Source organism: Symphodus melops, assembly GCF_947650265.1.
Source record: "Symphodus melops genome assembly, chromosome: 6".
NCBI classification, from domain to species: Eukaryota; Metazoa; Chordata; class Actinopteri; order Labriformes; family Labridae; genus Symphodus; species Symphodus melops.
The window spans coordinates 24,776,825-24,791,832 of NC_136696.1; the positions used below are offsets into that span (position 1 = coordinate 24,776,825).

General features: G+C 39.8%; 2 protein-coding genes across 8 annotated transcripts in view; one reads left to right on the forward strand and one right to left on the reverse strand.

Moving 5' to 3' along the window:
* map1ab (microtubule-associated protein 1Ab) overlaps positions 1-6,943 on the forward strand; it is a 72,211-nt gene extending 65,268 nt beyond the window's left edge. For both annotated transcript variants that reach the window (XM_079346654.1, XM_079346655.1), the window contains 2 exons: positions 149-381; positions 2,588-6,943. In XM_079346654.1, coding sequence (XP_079202780.1) covers positions 149-381; positions 2,588-2,743 — 389 coding nt within the window. In that variant the 3' untranslated portion in view covers positions 2,744-6,943. The remainder of the gene's footprint in view (positions 1-148; positions 382-2,587) is intronic.
* Positions 6,944-11,165: 4,222 nt separating this feature from the next.
* The window catches only part of ppip5k1b (diphosphoinositol pentakisphosphate kinase 1b), a 53,324-nt gene continuing 49,481 nt past the window's right edge, over positions 11,166-15,008 (reverse strand). For all 6 annotated transcript variants that reach the window (XM_079345904.1, XM_079345905.1, XM_079345901.1 and 3 more), the window contains one exon: positions 11,166-14,030. In XM_079345904.1, the coding sequence (XP_079202030.1) occupies positions 13,939-14,030 (92 nt within the window). In that variant the 3' untranslated portion in view covers positions 11,166-13,938. The remainder of the gene's footprint in view (positions 14,031-15,008) is intronic.

Below are 15,008 nucleotides of genomic sequence, written 5' to 3' on the forward strand. Positions count from 1 at the left end.
TGTTAAAAAAATGTGCAGCAAGCGGGCATAATGGAATAGAAAACAGCAGCACATTAAAATGATGGATCTGCAGAAGAAAGGTGTGTGAAAGGTGCTATTATTCTCTGTGGACATATTTTCTAAAAAGTTCCTTTTTGTTCATTTCCAGTCAACAATTCTCAGAAAGCGAGCTCAGCCGTCCCTGCTGGACCACCAGTCTATGTGGACTTGGCCTATGTACCAAACCACTGCAGTGCAAAGAATGTGGACCAGGAATTCTTCAAAAGAGTGAGAGCCGCTTACTACGTGGTGAGCGGGAATGACCCGAGCAGTGGAGAACCCAGTCGTGGAGTCCTGGATGCCCTGCTGGAAGGCAAAGCTCAGTGGGGCTCCAATTTACAGGTACAGTATACCTACTATCTTCATCAGTCTGTCTTTACAGTCATGTGTCATACTGAGTGTCCTCAAGTTTACCCTACAATCATACACACAGTGAAAACACTCTGACTGTAGATGTTTTTTGGTCATTTCCGAGGGGCAAACACTTTTCTTGAATCTAATTGGGCATATTGTTGAACAATGAAATCAACTCATGAACCAGATCCAGAAGCAGTCTCAGCCACGTCCTTGGCCGAGCTCGCTGAAATTACTCAACCATAAGAGGCCTGGTGTGAATGAGGTTCTGAGAAACTGAAGGCTCTGGACATTGTTTGGCTGCCTTGTCTTTTTTTTTTTTTTTTTTTTTTTTTTTTAGTAAGAGGTTGCAGAAGGATGTGACCTATTTCTTGTTTTATCAAATCCTTCCTGGTAAAGTTTATTCCGGGAAACTCAAGTGATGGCTTGGACAGGTAGTCGAACCTTAGACACAATAGGAACATTGCAGGTTCTGTCCAGGTCATTGGACAGTGGATCATGATGTAACCATTACCTGACATGACCAGCATATTAAAACCAGGGTCACAGGCAGTCGGCATTCACCTCATCAGACATGTAGAGGAGATCATAGGGGTTTGTTCATGTGTATGTCTTTTGAGCGTTTTGCCAATGGTCATTTCCCTCTGGGGTCCTGTAGGTTGTAGAGACAGATTCTGATGTACGTACTGTAGGCTACTCCTCAGGTTCTTATATAACCAAATTAAGACAATTATCTGTGACCTGTGTACAAAGTCTGTTCGTAGTTGATGTGGTGCTGTTGGCTCAATAGAAATGTTCTCTTCCTGTATCTCAGGGTCTTGTTCATGTGTAATGGTTACATGTAAATGGGTTATGCAATGGATGTTCAGATTGGTGTATATTCAGTAGCTATAAAGGAACTGTAGATCAAGCTGAGGCAGAAGGCAATGCTCTTCAATTACTAGTCAACCTAACCTCACCTATTGTCATGAGCTTTGGGTAATGTCCTGAGGATCGAGTTGCAAAGGTTGCAAAGACTAGCGGCCTTAATGAGATTCCTCAGCATGGTGTCAGGGATGAGTCTTTGAGAATGTGCAAAGGTGATCCAAGTAGAGCCACTGCTCCTTCGCACGGGAAGGAGCCAAGTGCGACAGAGTCCTCTTTTGAGCATTCCTTTCATGGTTTTCTGGGCATGCTCAAGGGATTACACATCGTATCTGGCCTGGTTATGCCAAGGGATGCCCAGGAGGAGGTGGGAAGGGTTTCAGGAAAAAGTAGACTTCTGAAATAAGTTGCTCATCCTGCTGCTACTTCAGCTGGGCCCTGTTTAAGCTAAATGGACAATGGATGGATGATTTAAAGCTGCAAATACTTTCTTGGACTGTAAAAAAAAAAGTCCAGGATCTAGTTCACATGTGAGGAACATGGATTGGTACAGGTTGACATTGCCTAATGGTTGGTTCTAAACCAGTTAGCTCATTAAGTCTTAATAATGACATTGGCAATGGTGGTTTCAACTGAATAGACATCATTTAAGACTGTAAATCCCTGTAAGAGAAATTCTTATAGGAATAAACACTTGTTCTGTTAGGACATTATAATCATAGGCATAAGACCACAGTTTTTTTTAATAAATCAAAGAAGACAAGAAGTCATTCATTTAACAAGCGTTACAGATACTCGAAGGTTCTGACCACTCAAAGTGCTTTTACACCACATGTCACATTTACACACTGATGCAGTGGTTGCCGTCAGAAGTAACTAATCCCAGCAGGAGAAATTCAGAGTTAAGTGTCTTACCCAGGAGCTGGAGATCGAACCCTTGAGAGACGACGACTCCACCAACACAGCCACAGTCGCCCTTGTCATCAGAGCCGAGCCACTTTTTCCGTGATCTCTAGTCTTTGCATGAATGTAACATCTTCTTATGCAAACTCCCAGCTGAAGCTTCATATTTCAAACTCAGAAATGACAGCTTGATGAATCCTCCTCTCATCTTACTTCCTGTAAAATCTCATAGCCATCAAGGTCATGGTAATTCAAAGTTTATTCCACAAAGTAAATGGGCCCTACCCTAAGCCTAAATGGACTACGCTAACCCAAGGCCATTTGACTTTTGGATTAAACTTTGAATCTCACCCTACTCTTTGCCAGCGAGTAAAAACAGTGAACTGATCAATAATTTTTTTATTGTGTTACATTGTCTCCCCAACAGGTGACTCTTATCCCGACCCACGACAGTGAGGTGACCCGGGAATGGTACCAGCAGACCCACGAGAAGCAGCAGGACCTGAACATCATGGTTCTGGCCTCTAGCAGCACCGTAGTCATGCAGGATGAGTCCTTCCCCGCCTGCAAGATAGAATTTTGAGCTTCAGGCGCCATGCTCTGCTCTCCTACTCTCGTCCCATCCTCCCACTCCTTATCATCCATCCTCACTGGAGGTAGAGCGAGTGGACAGCACTCTCTGCTTCTTCAAAGCTTCTCGCTCACTCATGGTATCACTCCAATGCATTTGCTGCAACCCCTTCAAATCACTAGATTATGTTAGCTGAAATCAAAGTCAGAAGTCTGGGTTGGTGCTCTGCGTGATATTGTGGGGTTATCTTAAGTAATAAACTACTTTGACGTTTGTTATAGCTGAGTACACTGTTTGCCCTCACACATCTCTTATTCTAGCACCGGTTGTGCTCAATCAAAAAATGTTAAAAGCTTTTTTTGCCGCACATCTAACAAATACCCATCGTTATCCTAAAATTACCACAAACTACAGATTAGTCAAGTGTTGGTCTGAAAATGTTGCCTTCAATCAAATCAATTTTAAATGTAACATTTCCAAAAGTGGCAAACTTCTTGTTCAAATGTTCAAAAACAAGTGCCAAACACGGTTAAAAAAAAAATCAGATTGTCTCTGAAATGAATCAGAGACCGTTGACTTCATACAGTGTTTTCTAAGAGTAGAACTGTGTTCCATGTGTTTCTTCATTTGAAGCTTCTGTCCATGCACATGGCAAACCCCATCGGTTGCAGCTCTGCTCATACAACAGTAGTTTTGGACATAACTCAACAGAGACATAAATTGATGTTATGTAAAAGAAACAACGTTCCCTCTTGTCATTTTGTGATGAAGTTTTAGGGGATGCCTGAAGTTGCTACTGTTTGAAATCTCTCTCTTTCGGCTTTTACAGCTTTGCTGGTGCATGATGCTTGCAATTTAGCTCAGACTGTCCGAACTGCGTAGGGTAAATCGTTTCTTTAGCCAGCCTTTGAGTGTGGAATGCAGATTAGTGCAGATAGGTTACTACACCGTTTGGCTGTCTATGCTCAAGTGAATTCAATAGGCGCCAGGCAAAGGGACGATGTTTGCACAGTAGTCATATCTCTGCTGGATGTAACGGTTCCTCTTTAAGTCCTTATCCCAGTCTTTGTTGGTTATATGTACTCCTGTATACAAACATATAGGGTCAATGTTTCGACATCAATGCGATTTGTTGAAAGATTAATTATTTTGTGACGATGCAGCAAATAATGATCCTGAGGTGAATTTTGAAGGTTTTATTTTCCATCATTTCTTCTTGTTCAGCTACATTTTACCGTCTGTTGGTATCATAAAGCGATGAGAAAAAACAAACAAGCATTGACCTGTGACAAATGTAGCAACGGAAGAGTGTCTGCTTGTTCCCTGAGAGGAACATTAACATCCGTTTGAAATGCAATATTTATATTTATTGATGGGCTTGTTTTTCAGGATAGAAATATATATATATATCTATATCTATATATATATATATATATATATATATATATATATATATATATATAGGGAGTGTGTAATAGGAGGCTTCTCTCACGTGCCTTTAGCTTGTGGTTTTGTAGAGGGAGATATTTGAAGGACATGTCAGCCATTTTGAAGCAAAGCCAGGGTAAATGAAGAAAACCAAATGTAATCATAAAGAGAGGACCGGTCGATATAAAACACTCAAAAACCTTTGTCCACAGGATACTCTGAAATAGTCCAAACTACACAATACAAACTTCTAATATGCTCACAAAGCAAAGCGCTGTAACCCAATAAAGCACTAATGTCACATTCTGAAACGCCACTTTCAAACCAACATGAATGTCTTCGAGCAAAGTATTGAACCAAATAGGAATGTACTTTTAGGAGGTGTGAGAGTTGAAGAGTTGGCTTTTTGTGTGACAATGACACGGATAGAAGTAGCAGAGAATAACTTCTACAAAATAAAGTATACAGAAATATAAACGATCTTTAGCAGACGACCCTCCCTACTGAGCTCACTGTTGAGCAAGAGACAACGTCTCACTATGAAGCGATTACGTAATCTTAATCCCAGAGCCGTATTTATAGAACAAGCATGAACGTGAATGTTTAGGATTGTACGCGGAGCATTTATAAAGTAGGTATGTCTCGAGTACTTTTTGTGTTTGTTATTTTACAATGAATGCTCACAGAGTAGCTGTTTTTGAGACCTAGCATGGATTGGAGAGTGAGTTTCACGTGGGTGAAGTGTGAGAGGTCTTTTTCTTAGAGAGACTGGAGAGAAGCTCACGTGTGACGTTTATACATATGGCCAAGTTATATTTATATCTGTCACATTTTAATTCTGGAGGAAGACATTTTTATGTGTAATACATACAGGTTTAATTTTCTCCTTTATTGTGCTGAGAATCAAATGCAATTTTCTTTATTATAATTCATTTTGATCAAAATAAGAGAAAACATATCTGCAAAGATTTTTCCATCGAAAGGTGGATATTTTTGTTTCACTCGTTTGTTTTGTTTGTCTTTGAGGCTGAGGGCAGGCGAGGCGGACATTGGGATTTTTTTAAAAGCATTCTGTTTGAGGATTCAATGACAAGATGTCGCCAACTTCAACATGATCATCATGGTCAGCCTGTGCTAACCAACCCCCCCCCCCCCTTCTCTCAAAACGCTAACACTACTTTAAACGGGATGTTTCAAAGCCTCAATATTCAAAAATTCACAAGTGGCCACAGAATGTAATTATTTTTCTAAACATTATATATCCCCATGATGTACCGTTTAAAAGGCGGACATCGATTTTTTTTTTTTTTATTCCACTGTGAAGAGTCTGATGCAGGGTGTTTATTACACAGCTGGGAACGCACAAGTTATACACACACATACACACGCAGAACTTCGTCTGAAGGGAGTTTATTAAGTCAAGGCCAGAACACAACATGCACACGATCAAATTGACTCCCTTGTAAACTGTTTACGAGAGGTTTTTTTTCCAACCCTTCTTCAATGCTGTCTGGAAATATGTCCAAAAAGACGGAGGAGCTTTTTCAATGTATGGATCTGATTTTGTGGATGGTCTGATGTGTTATATACAGTCTTTGAATCATGTTTTTTAAGTTGGCAGATTCCAAATAACTGGCCTTGAGCTATATAAATATATTTTTGTCAAGGCATCAGTAGAGCGCTGCGAGTTGCTCGATGTTGAACTGTCTGACTATACACGAGCTGAATGCACTATACAGGAGATCTATTTTTCTGAATGTAGAGTTGGTACAACTATGCGAACGCTGCTGGATCAAAACACGTGACAAATAAAATAAAATAAACAAACCTAGTCAGATCTAAATCATAGGGAGCACATAGAGCGAGCGGATACTGATCTCTGTTTTGACAAATTGTCGTTTCAGTTACAGTCGTATCCTGAAGGACGAGATAAGTCTGACTTATATTGAGTCCCATAACAAACATCCGAACAGTAACACACAGAAAAAGTACAAACTGCAGCTGCAACTTTTCCTGAAAATGACTTGAAACACATGCAGACTCAAAAAAACCATCAGTAAAACGTAACTAAAGCTACACGTACAGTACATGTCTGTACGCTACACAGAAATGTAAATATAACGCTCTGGAAAGGAACAAACCGGAAAGATACAAACAAACGATCCTTCTTCTCGTGACACCTGTTCATTCTCTCTGATTTTAGTGACAGTGCCAGGAGCTGAGAAAACGACACATAACGCAGACAAGATACAGAACGGGAAAAAAAAAAAAAATGTGCATCTTTCAGCTCCATTCCATCGCCATAGCTGCATTGAAATGACGATATCATTTGGTCACGATATGGTGTCATCTGTCCATCTAATCTATCTGCATGTGATTTATTTAGTTATAATACTGAATGTAATTGTTTAACATGAAAATAATACTAAAAGATACACTGCTATTTTAAAGAGATATATTTGAAAAAAAAAAGAAGCTAATTGTCTTAACTGGTACTGAAATGACCTACAGTAATATAATACTGGGCTGCGCTTTTATTTTTTGCCCTATTAACATGTTGTTAAGAAGACGCTGTATTTGTAGTTCTGTTCATCCTCTCGCTCTCTCTCTCTCTCTCTCTCTTTTGCATTGTAATAATCTTAGTTCTGTTTTTCTTCCTCAGTGCAATATTCAATATCTCTCTGTCTCTTTAAATCTAACTGATAAAAAACTAGAACTACTGCAAATTCATTGTAAAAGGGAAACAGCCTGGTGATCATCAATTAAAGTTCATTCAAATCTGAATATGTGCTGTGGGTGTCTTCTTGTCTCTTAAAGGTTTTTTTTTTTTTTTTACAGCGATCAAAACAACTCCAATAGAGCTGCAATGACCAATCGATTAGTCAGTTAACTACCAAATATTATCCAATCAATTGTGTCAGTAATATTTCATGGAAATGTGTCAAACGTGGACCGGTTACAGTTTCGGAAGTATAAGGAAAAGTTCAATTAAAAACGCCCAACAGGGTCGATGGTACATAGGCAGCCTGTGTTCTCAGGTGCTTTCAATAATCCCCCTTGTTCCCTATCCCTCCTTCTGCGTCTTATCCAATCTCCCCGTCCCTTTTCTTCAAGCCCAGTGCAGTTTCAGCCGATGGCTGTTTCGTCCTGAGCCTGGATTTGATAAGGATTTATGTCTGTTATTTTTCCTCTTGCTAAATGTTACTGAATGAATAAATCCCAAATCACTGATGTTTAAACTTTAACTGCTTTAGTTTTAGTGAATAACAACATTCAACTCAGGGACACGTGAATAAATCCTTTAATGAAACAAAAGGTGGAGGAGTTGAGTCATCTGTTTCAGTGCTGTAGAAAACAGACCGGGTCAGTTTGCTGATGGGCTTTGATTTGTCGGCTGGAACGATGAAAATGACTTGGCACCTCAGTGGCTCAGTGCAGTCCTTATACCTTACCTGTTGGGGGAAGGGGGGCCTTAACTCAGCAGTAAAGGATGCAAACCTAAACCTGATGCTTAAACACACTCATTTGTTTCAGGCAGTGATGACTCAGCCTGTAATTGACCCTTGTCTTATCATGTTTAATCTTTATGGTTCTAAAAGTCGAAGGAGAGTAAAAAAAAAGAAGATAAATCAAGCCCACACATTGCTACTTCACTGCCACCTCACCAAGCAAAACAGTCCCTTTCCTCCATTCCAAGCTGCCCCCTTAGTTACCATGGCAATATGTTGGGACTCTATCTCCCCTCTCCTCCTTCTGGTGGCGTCTAGAGGACAGGCTGAGAGTGTGGAGGTGGTACTCCAGGTCCTTACAGGACACCTTTCTGCCTTCCTTACAGTCTTTTGATGAAGTCTCGATGAGGGTAATTCTCTCTTCAGCAAGGCTAATAGTTAATCACTACTTTTGTTTTTCCTTCCCACACCATTTGCCACGTGTGCAGTCAGCTGTCAGCCGGGACACTGAACAGTCTGGCGGTAGATGAGGGTTAGAGACACAGTGACTTTGTACAATTACATAAGTAAATACATTTATGAGGGAGATTTGAGGAATATTTAGAGGAAGAGCAAATAGACTTTTATACCCCAGTGGGTATTTTCATCCATTTCATAAGCATACAGGCTCAGTGGACTGCAAATACTACCTGGACAGAGCAGCAAAATCCAGTGCATCATTATAATTTAGATGTAATTCAACAAAGTCTCAGTTTTTGAGGAATATTTAACATTATTTAAATTGAAACATCTGAAAATGATCAAATACAACAAGGAATGTTTTTTCTTTATTATTCTGTGGAGGAAGCTGGAGTATCTGCAGAGAACCCACGTATGCCGGAGGAGAACATGCAAACTCCCAACAGAGAGGCTCTTGTGCAACCAGGATTCGAACCAGGCACCTTCTTGAGTAAGGCAACAGCGCTAACCTCTGTACGAACACACTGTGAAACAAAACATGCTTTTTATCCTCTACAATGTATAACACTACTAAGTGGCTATCCACAATAAAGCACACATGCATAAACACCAAAACAGGTTTGAATAAAGTTGTCAAACTGTTCACCTGACAGCCGAGGAAGGTGCAGACGAGGGATCTGCTCCTGCTCTTTATCTCAGCCGGGGTTAAAGCTTCATTGGACCACTTACAGCACCAGATCTTTCTTTATATTTTTAAGTTGGCCAAATTTAAGGAGGTCCACATTTCACTCACATTTATGCATGCTCTTAAAAAAAAAAAATACAACACAATTTTTGATTTGATTAGATTATAAGGGGACACTGATTCTGTACTGGCACAATAAACTTACCTGTGTCCCCAGTTTCCCTAAATTAGCTTCACAGCATCAAATACAAACATTTCGTTTTCTTGTTTTTTGGGGGGCTAGCTTACACTCTGATCCAAAATGCCGTCCACAGAATCCAATTATTTTGGCTTTAAATACTTAAGAGATGAATTTACAGGTGCATGAATATATGTCAACAAGCACTTATGTTACAGATTTAAAAAACAGCATATACGTATGAAGTGTTTTACACCCACGCTTATGAATAGTTGTACAGACTGTTGACAAAATATTTGACACACTCATCTTTATTTTTCAGATTGCTTTTTGTCTTTACTGTTCAAACTGTCCCAAATAGATGAGCTGAAAACATCATTGTCCCCTGGGTCGTCCCCTGAGACACTTAGTAAGACATTACTACACTTTGTAATTAATCACATCTCATGAGACAAGATGTAACTTCTTTCTCTGAATTAAACTTCAGCTACTGTCATGAGAACAATTTATCAAAAGAGGATAAAACTCGCTAGCAGTCAATCGGTGATCATCTTTTGTTGCTGTGAATGAAAGGAGTGTGTGTGTGTGTGTGTGTGTGTGTGTGTGTGTGTGTGTGTGTGTGTGTGTGAGAGAAATAAAGCCTGAGAAGACTTGTCATGCAGAAAGCAGGGATGACATCACTTTTTGGCTTCCGGTGAGTCTGCAATGTCTGTCTGAGTCCTCCTCCCCCCCTCCTCTTCATTCACTCAGCGTCTCTTAGGGGGAGTCAAATACATCTGGGGGCGTCACCATGGCAACACATGGCAGCAATAGGAGGGAGACATGAGTCATCACTATTCTCAAAAGGCATTGTGGAGAGGAGGAGAGAGCAGAGGAAAAGGTGAAGAGAGAGAAAAATGGAATGAAGTAAAGAAGACAAGAAAGAAGGAAAGATGAGAGGAGGAGAAACTAGGAGAGAAAAGTAAGAATAAAAAGGACATCAAAAATGGGAAGGAGACGAAAGGAAACCAGAGGGTGAACAACACGAGGAGACAAGGAGGAAAAAAAAACAAGATAGAGAGAGGAGAGGAAACAAGAGGATGACCTGAAGGAAGGAAGGAGAAAGGAGAGAAAAGGAAAAATAACATAAGGACAAGACAAGAATATAGATAAGGGGAGGAGAAAAGGACAAAAGGAGATGAATCACACAGAGAGAGGAAAGGACACAAGGAGAAGAAAGTACATTTTGTAAGGAGAAGGAAAGTTTCAGGCTGAGGAAAAAAGGAGAAGATAGGAAAGGAGATTAGGGAGTAGGGAAGAAAAGAGGAAAGAAACAAAGAAATAAGAAAGATGATGAAGGGGATAATAAACACGGGTAGGAGAAAGGGGAAAAGAAACTATAGAAGACAGGAAAGTAGACAAGGAAAGGAAAGGATAGAAATGGGTACGAGTAGAGAAGAGGAGACATGGAGGTGCAGTAAACGAGGATAAGAGTGGAGGAAATGATATAAAGAGTGAAGGGGAAAAGACAAGGAGATTGGATTTGAAACAAAGGAGATATACGATAAAAAACGATCAAATAAATCAGGTAAAGGTAACAAGGACAGGATAGGAATGAGATCAGGGTAGGACAAAAAGAGAGGAATCTAGTAGACATAAAAGGAGATAAGGACAGGAAGGGAAGATAGGAAGAACGATACGGAGAGAGGAGGTATCAAGAGGACAGACTGAAACAAGGAGACAAGTGAAGGATACAAGGAAAGCAGAGGATAAGGTTAAGGATAAGTGAAAACTGATGAGCAGAGAGGGAAGCTCAAAAGAGTGGAGAAGGGAAGAAGAAGAAGGTAAGTAGAGGAAAAGGGGTGAGGTAAGGAGACATGAAAGGAGGGAAGGAATGTAGGACATTGAAGGAAAAGAAAAAGAGACAGTGAGGGTGAGAGTGTGTTGGCAGAGCAGTGACACAGAGCTTTGTTTATGGAGCAATAACAGAGACACACACACACACACACACACACACACACACACACACACACACACACACACACACACACACACACACACACACACACACACACACACACACACACACACACACACACACACACACACACACACACACACACACACACACACACACACACACACACACACACACACACACACACACACACACACACACACACACACACACACACACACACACACACACACACACACACACACACACCTTTCATTCACAGCAACACTCAACACTCGTCATGGTAAAATTAATATCACTTTTATTGGCCTCCCTCCCGCTCTGTACATCACAGAAATATGTTTTTACACCGTCTAAACGTCAAATTTGTTCTCCAGCCGCCAAAACTTATCACACACATTCCTCTCCTCGTCGTCTTTGGCTGACATTAAACAGCACATTAAATAATCACATAAATGCATAACTAAGATCAACTACATCCACACTCCTTTAGACTAAATCTAAAACTCTTTTCATGATAACTGAACTGGAAGAAATTTTGTGCAATGTTGTTCTACAGCAGGAGTTTGCAGAGTTTTTTTTTAAATTGAATTAATTAATTATTCTTTTATTTATTTTTTGGAGAGGGGGGTTGTCAGTTCATTTTCAATTCTAACACCTTCAAAGGAGTCTATTCATTTCTCCAATTTATTCTCTGGTGTTGCAAACAAAAAAAACAGTCTGAACAGAATGGTCCCAAAGCTGTACTCAGATAAAACTCTTTGCATGGGACCGTTACACATCAGAATAACAAAAAAGTATTTTATTGAAAATGAATTGACCCCCTATTCAGTCACATGTTCATGGTATCTTTTTTTCATCGATTCATGATGAAGTCACCTGAGAAAAAAAAAATCTTTTACAACAACCATCAAAGTTAGACCGCTTTAACATCAATGTTAAACCGCTTTAACGTCAAAGTCAGACTTTAACAATACAAGTCGGACTGCTTTAACATCGAAGTACAGCTTGTTTGATGTGACAGATGACAATAAAGAGAATTCTGTCCCAACAGAGAAAAAAATCGTCAGGCAGTCATCAAAAGTACATTCATAACTTTTACTAAAACAGTGGTTCCTCCCTTTTATTCTAATATAAAACTATAATCTTTACACTTGAACTCCCCTCAGAATTTGTAAACCCCGCCCACTAATCAAAAAGTCATAAAAATACAGCAGGAGACGTTCCTTGTCTGAAATACTATTAGAAGTCATTTGAAGACACATTCACAGATAATTGTTCATGTTTAACAGCAGGCCCTCATTTAACAGACTAACATGATACACAACATGTTTAAAAGACAACTCCAAATGAAGTCTTGTTATTTTGGTTTTACGACGTAAACTAAACATTGTGCGAATACCATTATTAACATTGTGTAGTCACGCGACACCGACATGATGTGACATCACATTAAAATAACAACCCACTGTAATCTCTGTAATGCTAACGGTGGCATAACTATGTCGTCATGTGGAGTTAATGTTCACCATACGCCTTTTGCTTTTTGGTTATAAATTAGATTCAAGTTTAAAAAAATAGATCAGTTCTGGGTTTGCCTTGTGGCTACTCTGTGTGCTCCCTTGCACAGAGGCTGTGGTTCTAAAAGTGGACGGCCCAGGTTCGAATCCGACCTGTGGCTCCTTTTTACTGCACGCCATTCCCTACTTTCGCTCTCTTCCCCAAACGTTGACTCCATTCACTGTCATGTCTGTAAGTAAAGTCCCCAAAGTAAACCTTAAAAAATGCTGGTTTGTACATTTCACATTTGTCATATTTTAAAGGATAAAAAAAAAAGAAAAGACGTACAGAATTTAGTCTTGAGTACATCATCGTGAAGGGGGAAAAAAATAAAAAAATACAAATACACATATACACACACACAGACATGTTGGTATTTGCTTTTTAACCAAGACTTAAAGGAGACGATTGACACAACTCTCTGTTTAATATGAAGGGATATTCAGAAGCCTGCTAGCTTAGCTTAGCACAAACAAAGACAAACACAGGAAGAGCTAGCCTGTCTTTGCTGTCCAATGATAACAAGTACAACCTGCCTAAAGTACAAGTTAAAAACACAGAAACACAGATTTCACATTAAAAGAAAGGACTCTGGCAAGACTTCACTTTTTTGTATATGTTTTGAAACAGATAAACTAAATTAGATTGTGTTCCTGTAAATTAAGATTTTTTTCAACAAACAGAACCAGGCTAGTTGTCTTTGTCCTAATTTAAATTAAGGTAACAGGCTTCAAAAAAATCTCTTCCATGAAGCTTTAACTTTCAGCAAACATGACGCTGAAACATAAAAAACCAACCATGAAAGCAAAGATGGTCAAATGTCACTCAATTCAACTAGAATTTTTAAAAAGTAACTTTTTCCCCCACAGTGGAGCCACAGCACAAAAAGGAAGAAAAGTACATGAAAACCAAATGAGAGCTGACACTTTGACTAACAGTGTGATATATTTCAGCAGTATATGTCTGAGATCAGGATTGAGACAGCTGGTGTTTGACATACGGTATTTTGTGAAACAGCATTTGGGCTGAAAAAGAAAAGAAAAACAGCAGGCACTGATGTTGTATGAGCGTAGGCAGCATCTGCATTAAACTAGAGGCACAACTGGTGTGAATGTGGGCTGAACGCACTGTGGCTCAGCCCTGGCTAGATAGTGAACATGTCACAGTGAAGTGGAGAGCGTTAAACTGTCAAAGTATTTTCCTTGTTTTCTTGTTGATCAGGTTTGTGGAGTTGTAGCTGCTGTGCTCCAGAGGAGTCAATGCACAGTTTCAGTGGTTTTATTGGAGTCTGAGCGTTTCATAACATCCGAGGCAGCGAGGCCTCTCCCTCCTGTATCAAAATCTCCCCACCAGGTTTTTTTTTTTTTTTTTTCTCGGTGAATGTGAGCAGGAGGAAAAGAGGAATCGAAGCAGGGAGAGACCGACAAACCAAAGTCTTCAGATGAAGCCCTGGAATACCCAGAAATCTTTGTGTTTTTTCTGACTGGCCGTCTACTCACTGAAGCTGAAGTTGAGGCCGGAGCTCTCTGTGATCGGAGAGGAGGGGCCTGCACTGGACACGGCACTTGATGGGATGCTTCCATCTTTAAAGAAACAAAAACAACAACCAGACAATTCAGACCATTGACTCTATTTTACAAACTGTTCTAGTCTCAACCTTAAAAAAAAAAAAAAGATCATATAAAAGCTTTTGAAAACTCTCTTATTGCCTAATTAAAGCAATAATCACTGGACTCCTGCAGCACTACGTGTATGTGTTATTAGTATTTGTTACTTCGAGTGCGTCATCAGGAGGGACATACAGTGAAAAGACGAAGAGGCTCAGGGTGATCTGGTACATAAAAAGCGTCATCCTCTCACTGCTTCATCCTCTGTTGCCATGGAGAACTTCACAAAACTCTTCTTTTTTTTTTTCTTTTTAGGGGGTTCATAAATCAAGCCACATGTACGCAGTATTTTAAGCCGAGGTTAAGATCACTTACAAAAGATTTAAAGAGATTCTCACAATTCATTCATCCATAAACGTATTCATATTTCAGGACGAATGAAAAAGAAGAATTTTAGGCTGTTCCTTATTTTCAGAAATACACATTGCATTACGAGGATGCAAAAAAATGACATCAAACACTGACAAAATATTAAATCAGAAGGTTAGCGCGTCTCTAAACACCAGAAACGGGTTGTTGTTCTTTTTTTTCTTTTCTTTTCAAAAGAGATCACTTAATCGAGCACACTTTTGTCTCTATTGTTCGAAGAAAACTGGATAGGATCACCCTGATCTCGGTATAGACTTTTAAAGCGCAATATGTTACGCTGACACCTAGTGTTCAAAACTGGTAATGCATTCTAAATTCAAAACAATAGAGAGAGCCGTCTCCCTCCGCACCGTCCGAGGAGTCGATTTGGATGCAGGTTGTCATGTCATGGACACTGAAGCTTCAGCGTTTAGCCAGCTCTGCATCACTCTTGTAACCTTTCTGCATTCTAACATCTCTCCATCAAGAGTCTCCAATATTGATCCTAGTTTGAGAATGTTTCTGCTTGTGGAGCTTTTTAGAAAA